This window comes from Pyxicephalus adspersus, chromosome 12 (genome assembly GCF_032062135.1).
Source record: "Pyxicephalus adspersus chromosome 12, UCB_Pads_2.0, whole genome shotgun sequence".
NCBI classification, from domain to species: Eukaryota; Metazoa; Chordata; class Amphibia; order Anura; family Pyxicephalidae; genus Pyxicephalus; species Pyxicephalus adspersus.
Genome location: NC_092869.1, coordinates 27,342,089 through 27,362,363, shown reverse-complemented (window position 1 = coordinate 27,362,363; position 20,275 = coordinate 27,342,089). Strand labels below are relative to the sequence as shown.

The 20,275-nt window shown below is 40.9% G+C and overlaps 1 protein-coding gene across 2 annotated transcripts in view; it reads right to left on the bottom strand.

Annotated features, from left to right (window-relative positions):
* MAP3K9 (mitogen-activated protein kinase kinase kinase 9) overlaps positions 1–20,275 on the bottom strand; it is a 58,421-nt gene that overhangs the window by 16,946 nt on the left and 21,200 nt on the right. For both annotated transcript variants that reach the window (XR_011923106.1, XM_072428848.1), the window contains exons 3-8: positions 12,067–12,247; positions 9,534–9,682; positions 8,423–8,598; positions 7,552–7,792; positions 7,194–7,316; positions 4,795–4,948 (exon numbers count right to left, since the gene is read on the bottom strand). Coding sequence is in view for 1 of the 2 variants with exons in the window: in XM_072428848.1 (XP_072284949.1) it covers positions 4,795–4,948; positions 7,194–7,316; positions 7,552–7,792; positions 8,423–8,598; positions 9,534–9,682; positions 12,067–12,247 (1,024 nt within the window). In the remaining variant the exon portion in view is untranslated. The remainder of the gene's footprint in view (positions 1–4,794; positions 4,949–7,193; positions 7,317–7,551; positions 7,793–8,422; positions 8,599–9,533; positions 9,683–12,066; positions 12,248–20,275) is intronic.

Genomic DNA, 20,275 nt, shown 5'->3' with positions numbered 1-20,275 from the left:
AAGAGAGACTCTCAGTAAGGGAGAGTACCTGACCAAAAGGCCAAAGCACTCCCAAAGACTCCAGGGCTAGCCCATAAGGACTAGCAAACAAATACCACACCAGTGACAGGGACATAACACAAAAATACATTAAAATAAGTGCTCAGTGCATAACACACTGGGCAAGGATAAAAAATTGGCCATCTGCACTAGCCGCAGCTAATGCAGAATAAAAGCGGAAAAAGTGCTAAATCAGCAACTAACGTGCCTGAGTACTTAAAAATCAATAGTGGGTTCACCACTCCCAAAGTGATTTTAGGGTACCCCTGGTTCGCCACTCCAGGGGGACATCACTAAGCGATATTCGGTCGCCTGTCAAGACCTGATGGCCAGACCAAGGGTTCCCTGCTCCGACCAGCGGGACAGACTGCCATCTGGGAGCTCCTTATCAGGGCAGGCCCCATGCCTCTAACGACGACATTGACGCTAACCACCAGAGTGTGGTTTTAGCCATGTTAGGGGGGCATTAGCTATAGGTGTCCCCCACTTGCACCTCTAATTTTGTTTAGTTGTACCCCCCCCCCCCCCCCATACTTCTGAGAAATTGGGGTTCAGGTGCTAGAAGCCTCCAGCAATGTGCAACAGGGTAGATTTTTTTTTGCTGGGCACAGTTTTTTATGTTCTGACGATGGCCCATCGATGAAATTTTAGGGGGTGTTAGCTACAGGTGTCCCCCACTTGCACCTACATTTTTGGTTTTGTACATCTCCCCAATCCAGAGAAATTAGGGTTCAAAGTGGGAAGGGGACAGGGTAGTGTACATTTCTAGTTTTGTGACAGGTAGGAAAAAACTTGGGGTTCGCGCCTCCTCGCCCCAGGGGTCCATAATTTACATTTTTAATTTAGGGCTTCTAGACACACTCACTTTTAAAACTGGAACCCTGGTGTTCAATTTTCACTAGTTTTTATAAATATTTCCCCCATATTTTAAAAGTTTAAAAGAAATTTGAGGAAACTGCTTGCTAAGAGGGTCCCCGGTGTATCCCGAAAATTTCAGGTCGGTAGGACATATTGTTCAGGAGATATGGAGGTTTGTACTGGGGGGGAGATAAAAGACTGCAATACATGACATGCAGCATTCGTACACAAACAAAGCAGTGAAATTTTCCTGACGATGACCTCATTGTACACACCCATTTGTACACGCCCCCTGGTAGATTTATTTCACAGGTAGATTTTTTTTGTTAGAACACCGGCACTTTGCAGTGCTGGGTCCCAGATTCGAATCTCAGCCAGGGCACTATCTGCATAGAGTTTGCAGGTTCTCCCTGTGTCTGCGTGGGGATTCCTCTGGGTAGTCCAGTTTCCTACCACATCCCAAAAACATGCAGTTAGGTTAGTTGGCTTCTCTCCAAAATTTACCTTAGACTGTAATAAAGACATATGACGATGGTAGGGATATTAGATTCTGAGCCCCTTGGAGGGACAGTTAGTGTCATGACTATAGACTTTGTACAGCGCTGCATTATATGATGGTGTTTTATACTAATACTAATATTAATAATAAAAAAAATCCTGGGTCAGTAATTCCAAAGGTCTTAAAGGCCGAGGATCAGAGCAACATTGCAAAAAGTAATATATATATATATATATATATATATATATATATATATATATATATATATATATATATATATATATTATAATGTTGGGTATAGAGAAGAAGCGATTCCTGCTTCATGGAGTGCTGTGCATGCCAGGCTACCTAATACAAGGCTGGCTTTAGGTCTGCACATGATCGGGGGCTCACAAGTTTGTTGTTGAGGGGGAGGGTTTACCATTCTTAACTTGCTGGTCTAACAGAAGATGGCTGCCTGATAGACCCTAACAACCATGTGATTGCAGAATTCTGATTGGCTAGCTGTTTTAGCACTAAACCTGCTGCTCAACAAGAAAATGGCCACCAAGGTCCGGAGGACTTTGTTGCCTTGGCAGCCGTTTTCTTGTATTGCAATGGGCCTGGACCACATTGATTACATGGCAGTGCTAATATTAGGCAGATATTCCCAGTGGCATTCACCACAACTCTCAGGGACATGGCAGGGAGATTCACCAGTACAAGGTTCCATAGTGACAGTGACACGTTACTTCACCAGGAAGGTACCATAATATTTATAGGTCGGTCAGACATCCCCTTGGGGACCCTGCATGCATTCCAAGGACAACTCATGCAGTTGGACAGCCATAAAGGACCCCATAGCTGAGCATCTCCCATAGCTCTCCAATAGCTGTTGGCAGTTAATCCCTGGGGGGTTGTAACATTAATGAATGAACCTTTTATTTCATCATTACATTAATAAAGATGTCGCTTTACATACACCCAGCTCTACAAATATGCATAGATGACATTTCAAAATTGAATTTGGGAAAATCAATCTGCCTGATCCTGTGCTGTTTATTCAACCAATCACGTTGCTCATTTCAAGAAAAATTTGCATATTACAAGCGCTTATGGCTAATGTACAATGTAATCACAGTTATTTGCTTACCTAATTATTTTTTTTCTTTTGTTAGTGAGGCTTTAGTGGTATAAATACTGTTCGCGTATTATTATCTGTTGGGGTTTGCATGGCCGAGTGTGGAGCATTGGATGGGATGGATTGGAGGAAGAACATCTGGTATTGTTGCATGTGGAAATATGGGATTTCAATGGCTGCGTTGCCTGGCTGGCTGCAAGCAGGAAGGTACACAAGCCTCATAGGCAGGTTGGTAGGATGTGAGGTAAGGGTAGTAAAGCAGATAGGTATAATGTACACAAGCCTCATAGGTAGGTTGATAGGATGTGAGGCAAATGTACCAAGCAGTATATAATGTTAATTGTAGTGTATATAAAGTATAATGTTAAGTGTATAGGTATAATATGTATAAGTGTATAGGTTTAATATGTATAGTTGTATCCCTATAATGGTAAATGTAACTAAGCAGATAGGTATAATGTATACACAAGCCTCATAGGTAGGTTGGTAGGATGTGAGGTAAGTGTAGATTACAACCTGCCCCACCCCCACTGCATACCATCCAATGAGTCACAGTAGGTAAAGGCTGCCCTGGTAGGTTACTGTACACAAGCCTCATAGGTAGGTTGGTAAGATGTGAGGTAAAAGTATTACAACCTATCCCCTTTTACCTCCCACTACAGATTATTATAGCACATACTTACCTTGTGCTCTCACCCTGCAGTGATGTTAAGTTCAGGACCTGTCATCACTGCAGGAATGGGAGCTGCCATCTTGATCTCTGGCTCCACAGCAGACTTTCGTGAAAACGGCTATCCTCCCTACTGATTGAATGGTGTAACCGCTGTGTGTGCCCATTATCCCCAGAATTTGGCTCTGTGTACGGCAACACCACACACCTCCGGAGCCAAGCTCTAATCTACACGGCGCATTCACTTGAGGTAAAACAAAAAGCCACCAGGAGCAGGGGGTGTTTTTTGACAAAATAGACATTGCATGTCATTTTTGTCAAATAGTACTACCTCTTGGTACTGGGAGAAAGTGAAGGCTGCAGAACCTGGATCCCCTTTCGGCAACTTTGTTGCCAACCCTCCCATTCTAAGCGACAAAAGGCGGGTCACGGTGTAAACGCACAGCCCTCATGTACCAGGACAGGACATCGCCACTTTCCTGAAGAGGTTCTGCTCTATGCTTAAGGAACCAACTCGTATCCTGGACGCAAATTGCTTCTAGACCAGAAAACGGGGCCTGACATGCAAGCTGAGGAGAGACACCACCACAGGGGACCTCCTGCACTTGCCACAGTGCATCAACCTCAGCCCATGCCCAGGGATCCTGCACTACGAGGACAAGCCACGACCCTGCAGAAGGTGCGGGGCAGCCGGCCTTGTAGGTAAGAATTGCTCTGTCTCTTTATGCAGGCTCTGAACTGTCCAGAAACCCGCTCCCCCACCTGCTCCCCTGGGACCCTCTACCTCCAGCCCCCCACCACCCAGGCCCTCAACCCGGCCACCAGGCCGAAATCCTCCCCCAGGTCCACTAGACCTGTCCCCAAGCCCCAACCCACCCCCAGGAACCGTCCCACCTCCTCCCCACCCGCAGTCCAGGCCCAATCCCCCTCCCCACAGGCCCAGGTCTCCCTCCCAGAACTCCCACCCAACCAAAACCAGCCCCCCTCCAGGCCACCCGGAGCCCCAGGCTCCCCCCCAACCCATGGACACACAGTCTGCCCACACCGCCCCAGAACCCCAGGCCCAAACCCCTCCCCCACCCACCCCCCAACCCAGTCCCACAGACCAATCCCCCCCACCCACAGGGGGACACCCCCAGTGTCTACAAGAAGGGGAAGAGCAAACACCCCAAAGCCCTGCAGTAGACACAGACTTGTCCATGAAACGGCAGGGGAAGGAGGAGGCTCACCCACACCCAGCCCAGTTCACCGAGGACCTCGCCGATGTGGTTGAGTACCTCGAGAGCCACCAAGAGCAGGGGGTGTTTTTTGACAAAAGAGACATTGCATGTCATTTTTGTCATATAGTACTACCTCCTGCTGTGTTTTTCTTTATCTGGTTCAAACTGAGAGTACAAATTATACCAATTAGAAATAAGTCTATGGAGAAATTAGCTACGGATACATAAATGCGTATGACTGAGAAATATAGGACGTATAAATGTGTAAACCCAAGAGATGAAATTTCAACCTAGTCACTTAACCAGACTATAAAGGTCCTAGATGTTCCCCTGTAATAAATGTTTATTTGTTCTCACATGTTTTCCCATTTATAATGTTAACACTCACCTATCCTCCCCAGAACCAGAATCTTTACTGCACAACGTAGTTGGTGCCCAAGAGCGACCTTTCTTCTTTGTATCTTTCTTCTCATCATCTTCACTTTCATCTTTCTGGCCACTGGTGCTCCAGTTTCTTGTCTTGTTACAGTCCCCTGGGGTTACTAAACAGAATTGTTGTATTATAATAGGAAGGTTTGTCTTACGATATTACCATGTAAAAGGTACTGGTTCAGTTTTAATAAAATATACTGCAAGCATCCACCTCAGGCAGAATATTCATGGGTTATAAGTCTGCAGACCTTCAATACTACCTAAAGGGTTTTGTGCCAACATGACTTTGTGAATATTGCATACCCATACAAGCCAAAGAGAATGCAAAAGCATCTTGAATCAGAAAGTCAAGTGCCGGTTTAATGAAGTCATTGAAGAACAAACTGATCCCAGAAGTGTCCCAAACTGCTTACAAACATAAGGAGATGTATTATCATAATTTCTCCATTGCAGCAAAGCCCTGATTTAACCATTGTGCGACTGTGGTTAGATTGTTTTACATTCTCTGGGATTCTAGTAACAAAATATCCCAGTCAGATAGTTGGCTAACTTAAAGCTGCCAATACATAAATTAGGTACATAAAACAACAAATTTCAAATTTGCGACAAGATTTGCAAAAAACATTGCAGTATACTTTAAAAGATCAAGATTTAACCATAAAATAACGAGATGATGCTTTTAGGTGCACGAAATGTGGTAAACAGATATCGCACAATGAAAGAAAAAAAAATGTGCAGTATGCAAACTGTAGGAAGAGGGAGTGCCAAGTAGACATGGCTGCCTGCTATAATTACAGTCTCTGTTACGGTAGGAGAAACTGTGAAACAATTAGAAAACCAATTAAACTAGAAAAAAAATATATTTTTGTACATGTTTACTACGTAAACAATGTACACATCTTCTGCTGCAAGAAAGAGACATCAGGACTGTTCAGCTATTTCAGAAAACACAGAAAACAGCTGTACTAGATTACCAAATAGCAATCAGGTCACTAAAATAATCCCTTACATAATTTAAAGATGACCTTGCTTGATTTTTCTATGTACCCGATGCAGAGAGGTAAACTGAGACAGTGATAAAGGCGAGTGGGTAGGGTTATAATTTTTTCTTTTTCCAAAACGGTCACTTAAATTTTGAAAAAAAAGGTAAGGAGCAGCTAGGATCTCTGTTTTTCAGCAATCTATGTCACAGAGTAAAATCTTTCAATGGTGACACCTGTTTCAGTGACAGCAGTCCAGGAGGGATTTCTCCAACCACCAGCAGTTGGCTACCTGCCTTTTACATAAGTGTGATCTGTAAAAGACAGAAGCTTTGACTAGATGATCAAGCAGCAATGGTCCCACCATGTGATGTGCCTGCCACCAGGATTTATTCAGCTGATGGTAAACCAATACAAATTTTTCTTGGTAAAAGGTAACAATTTAAAAGATCTTATGGTGACTTCCATTGACTAGGACGTATATGCAGCTGGCAAGTACCCTCCAGTACCTTTAGAGGGTTTAGGTCCAAAATGCCCACCTGGTCATTTTTCTATGTCTGTAAAACTTTATGTCCCAGCTTCTGCTGGTGTCTTGTCTGACTCCCATGTTTCAGTCATAAAACTAACGGCCAAAAATGGCCTTATACTTGCTTCACTCCTGTCTGTTCGGAACTAAGATTCCCAGCTTTCCTACCTCTTGCACTGGCACACATTCTGCCTACAGAAAACACAATATTTATCCGCTTTACTTTCAATAAAGTATTTAAATCAGCAACACAAAACTATTTATTTCCATTTATTCAGTAGCATCCCTGCTAAAAGTAAATAAAGTCTGCATAATTTACCCTGACGGTTATTTTTTTTTTCCTCTTGGATTAAAAGTTACATCGCTGCACACTTTCAGATTCAGCCAATGCAGAAGTGTCTGGTGAATGCAAGTTCACCCATCTTTATAGGGTTTAAAATTCGTAAGTTGACTGCAGTGCCCTTGGGTTTACATTAGGAAAAGGTGAGCCACAGGAATTTAGGGAATATATATCTAGCATTTATGCAAATCCCAGTGTAATAAACTCCCATGGCTTCCACATGCTCTCTAAATTATGTGACGGACCCAAATACTAATCCATTTAGAAAGCTAAAGCTGAAGCTGCAGGAAGAAACAGGCCTGAACCACCCAGAAGTGAACAGCACTGGGATGATAAATGGCAGGAACTGAAATTGGTGTAGAAACTCTTCTCACCTACTACACCCTTCTATATCTCATAGAAACTGAATTGTGATTACCCCTTCACCCTCTCCCTCACAAAGTGGAGGCACCATACAATATGTAGAGGCACAATAAAGACATTAAAAAGTAAAATTTAAGTGTACTTACAGTGAATGGCTCGGAGGCGAGGGATAATGGTGGGACTTGCGGGAGGGCTGAACTTTGTGCTGATTAAGCTTTTCCTTTTGTCCATGGTAGGGGAAGCCTGTACTGTGAACTTGTGTTGGAAATCTGTAAAGCACATCAGAGAAGGAGAAATGAACATCAACAAAACACAATTCCTATTCTTGCTCATGTGTGTAGGAGACAGGAGATAAAGCCATCAGCAAGTGAAGCTTCAATTTTGTGACAAATTAAATCAAGCTTATATATCAACACATGCCCTATGTACTCAAATACAGGTCTTACCACTCAATACTTTAATACCAGAGTGCAAATATGACCTGCATTGGGATGAGGAACCTACCTGATGGCAAACTTATGATATTGCCGTCCTTTAGCTTAAGTCGGCTCTTCTTGAACTTTCCTTTGCGTTTGTTCACCTTTGGCTTCTCTTGGCAGAGCTGGTGAATGATGATGTTGAGTTCACGCTCCAAGATATCTATCTCTCGCTCTGCCAGCTCTTGCTCTCTTCTGCGCAGAAGTTCCTCGTGGTTTTTCTGCTCTAGAGCTGCCCTGGACAATTCCTCCTCCCAACTACGCAACTCCTGTGTTAAAAAAGAACAGGTTTATTCTTTTCAGCTAACCAGCATCATCTAGTACATACATGATGAAGTCTAAAAAATATATTTTTGGGCCAGACACCTTACTGCATTTTTGATATATATGCATTATATGCACATTTGATATATATGCACTTTAACAAAATGAAATGCTATTATTAGGTCACTTTCTGGTAAAGTTAGTGAGACAATCTACAGAAGTCTATTTATAAAGCAGTGAATTTACCATGAGTTTTAATGACAGTATTCTTCGTTAGGGAATGTTTTAGTAAGTGTCAAGATTCACTGTTTTATATACAGGTCACAAAGTGTCTTTTTGCAGAGCAAGTGCTTACTTGTCATACATACTGACATACTGTTTTAAGATTAAAGGGTAAAATAGGAGGGGCAAATTATGTTAACTTAATTTTTTTTTTTTTTTTTTTTTTTAACAACCTAACTACCATGGATTTACATCTATAGGACCTCTGCATTGCGTAAATACTAAGTTGCATACATTAGAACAGCAGCATCCCTGGAAGAAAACAAAATCCGGTCAAGTCTAACTGTGAAACGCAAGATTATTATAGAAGATATTCTGCATAGGTTTCAACTATAATAAATTTAGGACCCAACCTTTTCTTTGGCCCTGAGCTGGTCAAACATTTCCTGGATCTCCTGCTTCCAGTCCTCCTGCAAAGAATGGAATGAGTCTTTGGGCATCTCAAAGAAGCCTGATTCTTCAATAGTGGTCAGCTGGAACAGGATGTTGGTAAATGAGGGGCGACAGTGAGGGTCAGGGTTCCAACAATCTGAAAGGCAAAATAAAAAAAAATTAAAAAAAAAGATATTTGCTGGTAAAATTCTAAATGTCTCCACTAAACCAACTACTGAGATTCGGAACAGAAAGCAAATTATGCTTTTTGAAGTATATCCCCTTCATCTGAAAAATAAGTCATTATTATTAACCAGTCCACTCAAAAAAAATATTACAATTTTGGTAGGATCTGGGGCATTAAACCACCTGGAAATATCTTTGATATCTGTGACTCTATTGGAGAGAATTCTGCACTTGAGTTTACGGATTAGTATGTTATATGATGGATGGAACATGTAAAGCTGAAACACCCAAAGATAAGCATAACCACTCAGATCTCGAAGGTAAGCTATGGCAACTTTCTCTGCAAGAGTATACAACCCTAAAAAAAGAAGCTAGGCAGAGACACCTTCTATAATTAAAATATAATTTTCAAGTGAAATGACCCTTTCTGTGCTATGTAGTCATTAACACACAGCCAATAAGATATTAAAACATGCAATTAATTTAAAAGTTCACATATCTTGCCAGAAATCCAAAAAATAATTACTTTCTCTGAATGGCAGTACAAACTATGTTTATTCCTACTGACCATTTTGGAATAAAGAAACTGCAGGTCATAGGGGTATAAAGCATTTTTGTTAGTTAAAAACTATTTCACACAAAGTTTCATAATTTACATGGACTGAGAAGCAACAGAAGGATGATGCCCTCAGCGAGCACATTTCATCTGACAAGTTATAGCAGAAAATAAAATAAAAGCAAAACATAAGCAGTTGTTATAAGCAACACTTTATGTTGTTTATAGAAGATGATGCCCTTAGTGCCATCTTGCATCTTAAAAAGACCTTCTTCTATAGTGCGATTGGAAAGAGACCTTGCTAAATCACATCTAACCATCTCCACGTATGACTAAGAAGTAATTCTCACCTTCCATTAGCCTGGCAAAGGGCTCCGGGCAGGTTGACGGAATTGGAAGGGAAAGTTTATTCATAGCAACACCATAAGCCACAGCCAGCCCATCAATACCTCGGAATGGTACTTCACCAGTCAAGAGTTCCCACAACAACACTCCATAGCTAAAAAAAATTAAAAAAAAAATAAAACATTAGTTGTACAGTCCCATAAGAAACACATCCCTTGTTTGTTTTACCCCCCTAAAAATGTATCATTTTATCACACTAAATCTAGGACTGTGTACATTAGATGTTCGGAAATAAAAAAACGATGCTGGATTGCTCCACAGCAGTGCTCCAATGACTGCTATTGTTTAATAATGGGGTAGATGACGCTGGGAGGCTTCTCACTTTTGTTTGCACGCACGTCACTCGTTTCTACCGTCGCCAGAAACACTCACTAAAGATAGTTTTCAGTGACAATTATTATGCATCTGTATGAAGCCTAAGCCAGCATCATAACAGCTAAATTAAAACTAGTTCAAGAAGTTAAAGGGGACCTTTTCTAAAATTTCTATTTTATATAAAAGGGTAGACAACCCATGCCAGGGGACTTCTGGCTGCTCCTTCTACGGATGAGACCAGGCATGCTCAAACAACACATACATCTAAACATTATTGGGGTTCTCTTTATCCAACTATTATTTCAACTCCCTTAACACTGTATTTCAGTGTTTCCTATGTCCATTTTAGATTATACTCTTTAAAAAGTATATTAACAGGTTTCATATTTGCACATTTATTACCAACTAAATGTATATACAGTTTTTCTAGAGTCCTTAATGATAAAATGTCATCATCAGAATATGCTTCACACAAAATGTATTTTTATCACCGTTTGAAGAAGTTATTCAGAGATATATTCCATGTGGATAATTTCCCATGATCCTGGCAGAGGTACATCTAATACTATTCATGAGAATCTCAGCTCTGCCCATTCCAGTAAACACACCTAAGTCCACCCACTCACATTTCTCCTTCAGTGTTTGGAAGAGTTCTGCACTGAACAACAATTCATAAAGCATGTAGGTGTGGAAGTTTAGATAAGAAGAACCACAAGCTATAGATATGGTGTTACCATCAGAACTGTTAAGGAACAGCAATGTTTGTTTGCTGTCAAAATTATACTTATAGATTTTAAAGGTCATAACTAAAAACGTAAATAGAGTTTAAGGCACCTCTCTAAAAAAAGGTCTCATGATTGGACATAACGTGTTTGTCGTTTTTGAACAAGGATCCTAGTAAATGTGGCATTCAAAAGGGTCGGCATTAAACTTGCGTTTTGTACCCAAATGTAGAAGGGTCCTGGTGACAAATGCTAATGCACTGTTCTCCCCCATCCCCTTTTAGGCGGGTGCACCACCCGGCTGTTTTTGAGTGGTTACTGAAGAGTTGGTTCACAATACAGGGGCTGCCGCCCACCTACAATTTCTTCCTACTGAGCTTAAAAAAAAATTCTAGGTTCAACACTGTACTACACTGATCTGACCAGGGAAACACACTAACCAGCTGTTGGTAAAATAAATCTGAAACCAAAAAAAAAAAAACTTTGTTCAGCCACAGCAGGATCATGCTGACCTGTCCTATTTCCTAATTAAAAATCACAGGTTACAAATTCCTTACTTAGCTGACGATTGCTGTCAGTCTGGTCCTACAGGCAGCTTTCAAGGGCATTAGATTCTTGCTCACAAGTATGTAGGTATAGGGATAAAAAGTTCCATTGTGTTCTTCACCAGAAGGAATTTCAAAAGTCCCAAGTTTAATTTTGATAACTAAGTAATTAGTCAAAGTTTACACTTGCTCGATTAAATTAAAGATACAAGCAGAAATTTAGTAATTGTCACTAAAATTCGTTATTCTAGAAGAAACAAACACTGGAGAGACACCACTGATATGAAGAAAACTACAACCACTACATCCAGCTCATAGTAAACAATAACGCACAGTGGCAGTCTGTCGTTTAGGCTATTTACACACGTGCAATAATTGTTTTTGGAAAGGATTTTTCACGATCCTTTCCAACAGCTGCAACGAGTGCTGTACATACAACAAAGTTCTGCTCTATGGAGAGGGGAGGGGGAGAATGACAGAGCGACATCCTGCTGCTCTTTCTCCTCCTTCACTTCCATTGCGATAGTTCGTCAACCATCATCCGTGGATCCGCCAGGATGGTCGTTTGGACGATGGACGATGAGCCCTGTACACAAGCAAAATTCTCGTCCGATATCAGCCCTGAGTCCATTCGGACTAGAACCATTGCACATGTGTACCTAGCCTAAGTCATCTGGCACAGTGGATTGCTAACTGATGTACCGATGATTTTCATGAGAGATGATCATTGACAAAATTTTACAATGGATACCAAGCTGAAGGCTAAAGCTCTACTGCGGTAGCATCTTTCTGCTAGTCCAAAGTTGCTGCATCTGTCAAATTATGGTAATAAATTACAATTCAATGTAGAAAATATTTGGTTATAGGAAAGCACAGAAGATGAAAAATGACCATACCTCCACACATCGCTGCCCTTAGAGAACATAGAAGAGCGAATAACCTCTGGTGCCATCCAGGCATAAGTGCCGGCAGCACTCATCTTCGTTGTTCTGTGCCATTCTCTTGCCAGGCCAAAGTCTGTGATTTTTAGAACCTTGTTACTGAGATCACCATTTTCCACCATTTCCACGATTAAAACTGAAAAACAAAAATAGACAATTTATTGTCATTCTTTTTATTTCAATGGGTATCAAATCAATATAACAAATACAAAGTATACTTCAAGTATATCTAAAGCCAGCTTATTTTTCCATTTTGGATAGTAAAAGAAAAGGTTAAGACTTTGTGTATTTTATTTTATTTTTTTTTATTGGTGTCCAGTTTAGTCAGCATTATTGGTATCCAATGTGTGTACTCACATGGTACATATATCTGGCACACATTCTAGACTGTTGTTCCTGATAAATTAAGATATTTTAATATTACCATCTTTCTGTACTGCACACATTTTATACAAATGTGAATAAATAATTTCCCCTCATACAAAAAAAGGTATAAATAGTGTATGAAGATCATTATAAAATTACTCTTAGTATTATTCATACACAAGTGTATATATTTATAGAAATGTATAGTTTTACTATGTTATTGTTTTTGCCTGTCTTTTTATGAATACATTGCGTGTTAATGAGGTTGTAAGAGCATGCTTTCCCTTTCCCCATGCAGCACAGAAGCCAAATAATAATGGAAAACTCTGCAAACACATATCTGGTGCAGTGCTGCAGAGTTTAAAAGATAAATGCGTTTTTTTTTTCTTTTGGAATATGCAAGTTGCTAAGGCAAGGTGTCCTGTAATTATCCTGGCTGCTTATCACTAAAGGAAGCAGTACGAATATGGTGTTCAAGTTAAGCAGGTAAGCTCTGAAAGAGTTACAACCCAGAAATGCTTCAGTTAAATACCTATATATCACAAGGGCGGCGCAGTAGATATTATATGGACCAGGGATTTAAAGTGGAAGCAAAGTCCTACTTTGAACAATAGCAATAGGGAGAACGACGGAGCAGCACCCTGCTGCGCGCTCTCCCCTTTACTTCCATTATGATTGTTCGTGGTCCATCATCCGTGGATCCACCAGGACAGTCGTTCGGATGATGGATGACAAGCGCTGTACACGCTTAAGATTATTGCCAGATACCAGTCCTGAGCCGATTATCGGACAAGAACAATTGCACATGTGTACGTTGCCTTATATTTAAAGGCTAAAAGGATAAATGTAAAACTAATAGTGAAAGTGCATTTATACCAAGGCCAAAGCCCTTGTTACTAATTGCAGGGCAATGCAAAAAGGCCTTGAAAATGACCATTTACAATAAAACAGTCATCCACAATTTCTACAAATCAGTTTGCTTGTATGTAATTGATTAACATGGCGTTTGCCATCAAAAAGGCCATCTGGAATGACAGTGATTTTTAGGTAGACTGTTCTCTGCTTTTACATGGTGATGTGATGAATGCCACAAATAGCACAAATTTCTTGTAATCTGCTGGGTTACTTCCCCAATTTATAATACTTTTGGCACTAGCAGCAGCCAGTGTCTTGGCATGTGTGCCAGACTGATTTCTCTGTAAACATCAATGGGGAGTACTTAACCGCCAGCAGCAAAAGAGCCAACAGGATGCGTTCAGAATGAGACTTCAAAGTTGCAAACATGAACAAAAGCAGACATATATAGTTATTGGGTTCTTCTTGCACCCTCCTCTTGTTATTGGGATACCCAGATTTATTTAAAATGTCAAGGCTTCCAAAGACTGTTCAAACATGTGTCATGTCTTGTTCACACCGTAAAGGGTTACCTAACCCTGATTGGAAACTTGATTATTTCTTTCTTGGATACACAGACTTTTTGTACTGGTACCATGGGGACCACTGGTCCCCTGGGTATAGGGGACATGGAAAACATATTTGAGCAGGTTTACTGATGTGGCCTTTTTTCAACATTTGCATGTAACAGTTATATGTCATTGTTATCTAAAGTGAAAAATCTTTTATCAGGCAGGTGTTTATTGCAGAAAGAGGTAGGCAATATCCCTTTTGCAATAACCATTCTTCTCTGCCTGATCGCCACTCAGCATTAAAATGCTGTGCTGCACGTGTTGGTTGTCAGGAAAACCCAGCAATCTTGGCTTCCCTTGCACTTGCCGGAATTGAATAAACTCCAACGTGCCTGTGCTGGATTTACATAAAGCCGGCCTGGCCCATCAAGATGATCGAGAGTTTATACATAAATCAAATGCAACATCTGCCTGTACTGCAAAATCTTCTGTTCATTTCCAGTGATGAATGAACACATGGGCTACATACACAGTGCCGTTTTTTTCTATGAACAAAGGGGGGGGGGCGTTGTGCTCTCTTTTAAAGGAATGCACAGTGGTCATTCCCAATCAGTACTTGATTAATTTTCCATTGGAGGAGGAAAAGCTGTCAGATTTTCACTAGAGACGAGAAAACACTTTAAAAGCCAAGTAAACCCGAAACAGGAAAAAAAAATTCACACAACCCCACAGATAAGTCTATTAGTCGGCGGGAGGTTTCTTCCATTGGGTCCTGTGTCATCCCGGCATTCCCCAGGGGCCACAATCTTCTCCTCTCTTCTGTGTTCTTTGTCCTACCTCAGCTAAACTCGCACTGAGCAGGCGTGAGATCGGGTGACATAGATAGGTGAAAAACTTCTCAATGCGCATGAGTGGGATCAGCAAATTTTTTTCCCTATTGATGAAAAGGCTCCTTCTGCGTATGGAGGCTCTGTGCTCTCATTAATTCTTGATCGCCTAGGCCAGGGGTCAGCAACCTTTACTATCAAAAGAGCCATTTTGCCTCCTCTTCCACTAAAGATAATAGTCTGGAGCCGCAAAACACAACACAGTTTATAAACTTTTAAAAGTTTTAATATTTTTTTAATTTTACCTGTTACAACAAGTGTGCATGTGTAGGCCTACTTTGAAATAAATTAAACACTGAACTATGCCCCTAGAAGCCTCGAGCTTCTAACGTATCATCCTGTTACATTAGAAGCTGGAGGCTTCTAACGTAACGGGGTAGATGTTTTTGATGGGCAGAGTTCTTTATTTTCTGACGATGCCTTAGCGATTCAATTGTAGGTGGTGTTAGCCACAGGTGTCCGCCACTTGCACCTCTATTTTGGTCACCTGTACCGCCTCCCCCCCCCGTTCCAGAGAAAATGGGGTTCAGATGCTAGATGCTTCCAGCAATGTGTAACAGGGTAGATTTTTTTGATAGGCAGAGTTTTTATGAATTATTAGGAGGTGTTAGCCACAGGTGTCCCGTACTTGCACCTCAAATTTTTTTCACCTGTACCCCCGTTTCCAGATAAATTGGGGTTTAGGTGCTAGAAGCCTCCAACAATGTGTAACAGGGTAGGTATTTTTTGATGGGTGGAGTTTTTAGGAGGTGTTAGCCACAGGTGTCCCCCACTTGCACCTCTAATTTTGTTCACCTGTACCCCCTTCCTGTTCCAGAGAAATTGGGGTTCAGGTGCCTTCAGCAATGTGTAACGGTAGATTTTTTTGATGGGCAGAGTTGTTTGTTCTGATGATAGCCTAACAATTAAATTTTAGGGGGTGTTAGTCACAGGTGTCCCCCACTTGCACCTACATTTTTGGTTTTGTACATCTCCCCATTCCAGAGGAATTGGGGTTCAAAGGAGGGGGATGTCATTGTACACACCCATTTGTACACGCCCCGTGGTAGATTTATTTCACTGGTAGATTTTTTTCATTAGAACACCGGATAGGGAATCCCCCTCCTCCGCAGTGTCTTGGGAGGAAGGGGATCCCCCATCAGAGATCTCCCCGCGGCAGCCGAAGGGAGCCACAACAAGGAGGCTGAAGAGCCGCATGCGGCAATCGCAGGTTGCAGACCCCTGGCCTAGGCGACCAAAAATTAAGGGGGCGATGTTTAACTTAAAAAAGAACTGTAAGAAACAAAATTTTTACTTTAAATAAAAGGGTTGTCTACCCTTTTATGTAAAGTAAAAGTTCTGAGTTTAGGTACGCTTTATTATGGTGTCAATGGATCCAAAATCAGGTATGTAATATGAAAGGTACCAAGGGTGACAACACTGCTCCTCTGTAGATACAGTACAAGCTTGTGACTCCAGATAGAAAGAGTTATTAAGATTCCTAGGTTAAAATTAGGGTCTTGGGTTTAGATGAACTGCTGCTTTTAAGCCCTAATAGATTGGTAGGTGAATACAAAAATTGTATAAAAGTTAAGTGGTTTTCAGCATATCAGGTTCAGGCTACCCTTGCATATCAGGTTCAGGCGAAATGTGCTTGCACACTAAAATACTGTTATGTTCTTCCATATCTGAATTCAAGTGATGGGTAGATGTGACACAGAAAGAGGATAATTAGTTTACAAATTTCACATTTCCTCCATTGCAGTGAAAACCTTGTGTCAACATGTAGTCAAAGGCAGTGAGCAATTGTAAAAAACAGGTAACTCAACGGCAGGTGAGATCCTGGCTGTGTTTTTGAGTTTGTAAAATAATTTTTAAAGCAATTACATATAATTTACATTAACATAATTGCTTTAACAAATTTCCTTGATCAATTTGGGGTTTAGCTGGGCTTTAAATATTACAGACTATTCAAGCAGAAAAGACCAATTTACAATACAAAATAAAGAGCACTGTATCTGTAGTTTTGCTGGTTGTAAAATGTTATGCTCAATAACACTGAGCTCTGTGATATTCTGGCCTTATCTTTTCTAACAGCCCAGCAGCCCAGAGGTACACGTGATCCAGGCTTTTGTTCTGCTGCTACAGATGGAATGTAGTGATCTGCTCTCTACAGACTACCAGAGGCTTTAGGAGATTCAATGGAGTCATTACATATGACTTGACTTTCATACCTACAGCTTCAATTGGTAAGCAATTCACAAGTAAAATGGTAAAGACATCTAAATTAGCCCACTTAAACCTGATGTGAAACTTTGTTTTTGCAAAAACTGCCACCCCAGGTCTCGATTCCCAAGATCAGAAAGGCAAAAACACCACTACATTTAAAGCTTACATTACTTTGCTTTCTAGGAAACAAGACTAGCAGATTGGATTTCTAGCAATTGAATTCAGTAAAGTAAAGTTTGGCACAAATAGTCCCACAGTGCTACAATACCCTTCTGGCCAGAAAAGTTGATGCTTTACAGAAAGGTAACGTGGATGTGAACTCTGGAAGCAAATATCTGTTTTGTCATTTTGTCATATTTTAAAATTGGTAATTATGCCTATTTATTTATTATGCCTGTTTATTAATAATATCTATCTAAGGCCATTTACATTAAAATATTCATTGCCCAAGATGAAAGGTCGTACTCATTTCAGGTGAGAATCTGACATGGGTAAAGTAGTTGCCCAGCATCATTCATCAATCCTCCACAGAAGATTCATTAATGACTATGGGAAACAACCGCTATCCAAGTCAATGGAGGAGAGCACAGCACACTGCTGCTCACTTGTCCTTGTCCTCCCCTCTCAATAAAACAGAATGGGCTCTGGGTGTACTGTGCTCATTTAGTTATCGGTCACCAGAAAAGATCATTTTCTGCAACAAAAATCTGACCTGTCCGTAACCTAAGGCTTTTTAGCTCTGGTTGATAGTCTCAGGAGATTTGGTGATGGTACTACTTTTGATTGTAACGGAGGTATCTGTGTAGGAGGTACTCGTGTGAAAGTAAAGCCCTGCCATTACCAAGATGGTCGTCTCCATACAGAAATAAACTGCAATACATAGGAATGGTGAGTAAATATATTGTGTAAAAATTGTCAGCAGGAAAGACCTCAAACAATGCTGGTAACGTCCTTTAGCTTTTGTTTTTGGGCAGAGGTTCCAAAGTCCAGTTTCTGTTTGGATTATTCCAAGGTTCCTCTAATATGCTTGTAAAAACCTAGGTCTTTGACAATGTGATCCGTGCTAAATAGGCAGGATGATTGGCAAGACTGGGCTTTTCTGTGACCAAAGGCCTAGAGACTTTTGACTTTGTGATCAGAACTGGAAAGGGCAGCATATTTTTTTCCCAGGAATCTTTTTCTTTTGCTTTCTGGACCTTACCGTCCTAAAGACCCAACACAGATAATGAGGAAACCTCTCCAAAGTAACTAAATGTTTTACCCAAATGGTTAACCCTAGAACAGGTTTCCGCATTGGGAGATTTATTTTCTCACCTATTGCTCTGATGACACCATAATTGTAATATCCTTCTCAGATATCACAATGAATCCCACACAGACAAGGCCATCCCTGTTCAAGTATTACTCAGGTCAACATCTACGTCCAGAGATAAAACCTGACTCAGATAGCTATTACATAAATCCTGGTGTGCCTGTGTAACAGCTTGTATAGTCATGTCTTGTCATGTTTTGAAGCAGCGATCGAATGCTGCTCTGAATCTTAGCTGACAATCACAAGAAACTTATAGATGAAGATTTTACTGCTAGAGTTGTTAGCTACAAATAAAGAACAGCATTTGTTGCTTCTTGCTTACAAGAAAAAAGGAAACAGTAGTCCTCTGAAATATAGAGGAGATCTTCCACCTTTTCTTATTTAGACCAGGTACTCACTCTGTCCATTTCTCCGTGCAACATGCAAACACCACACAGGTTGTGCAGAGCTGAATTTATGAGCGATCTGCTCTCCTAATCATCTCTATAGAACCTGTAGTCGACCCTGCACCACTGCAACACAATGCAAGTACCTTAGTTCTCCCCAGCCCTTTTTAGCTGGGTGCACCAATCGGCTGTTTTTGAGTGGTAACAGATGAGTGTTGGGTCACAACACAGGAGCTGCCACCCACCTACAATTTCTTCCCACCTGGCTTAAAAAAAATTCTGGGTTGAGCACTGCACTTGGAGGACAAATTGACCCAATTACGGTCTGACAGAGCAAAGGGTCAAGCAGCAGGAAAAGGATTTGCTCTGCACAAGATGTTTGTGTGGGCATTGAACATAGGAGGTGGGTGAACAAAAGAAAACAGATACATGGTTTTGTGACAAAATTTTTACCAGTACTTTTATGTTTTTTAGTCTATACTGTACTGTACATGTTAAACAGACGGAGGAAACCTAACAGCTGGTATTACAGAGATGGTGTCCGCTAGTACTTTTCTGAAAACTCCAAGGGTCAGAATATCTGTCGTGACTTCAACAAGCTGATGTTTCTCTGGAACCTAACAGAGAAATTTATGCACTTCCAGCAGTCCGTAAGCTTTATGTAGGTTGCTTAACCTGCTTGGTGCTTCTTATATGCCTTCCTGAATCTGTTGTTTATGGAGACTTCAGTGTTAGCAACAGGCGGGATTTGCCACTGCTTACCAGTAATTTTAGCATAAAGCCTTTCCTCAGGAAGCCCATTATCTACTAAGGGCAGACTTCCTGTGCTGTATATGATTTCAAATGATCTGCTGTGTCAGGAGTTAACCCCTCTATTACCCAACAGCATTTCCAATGCCGCCAAAAAAGTTTCAAAAGCTGCAGGGTTAAGCTGCAGTCCAAAATTCTTAGAGGAAGAGCAATTTTAACTTGAATGTAAACTTTTCACTAACTATAAGCCTATCTTCACTGAGAAAGGTCCCAGTCATTCAGCCACATTATTGTTATTATTAATACACAGTATTTATATAGCACCATCATATTACCCAGCGCTGTACAAATTCCATAGTCCTATCACTAGCTGTCCCTCAAAGGGGTACAGTCTAATGTCCCTACCACATATGTCTTTAATACAGTTTAATGTCAATTTTGGGGGGTAGCCAACGAACCTAAGTGCATGTTTTTGGAATGTGGGAGAAAACCAGAGTATCCGGAGGAAACCCACGCCAGAACCTGCAAACTCCATGCAGATTATTGGCGAGACTATCTCAGAACCAATTGGGAAGAAAAGGAAATATTACAGGGAGGGATTCAAACTTAAGGAAGAAAATTCTGATTTACATAGGGACCTTCTACTTTCTACTTTACTTCTTCAACACCCAGTTACTGGATGAAAGGAATGTCCAAGAGACAAGTTTAGGTAGGCAAGTTTGACACTACAGAAAGTCTGTCCACCAGAATGGTGTAAGCGATTTTTTTCCAGGACAGGTTTACTTCAACAAAAGTAATGTTAGGCTTTTTAAAGTATGACACCCACTCATTGCATTCACTTCATGGTTT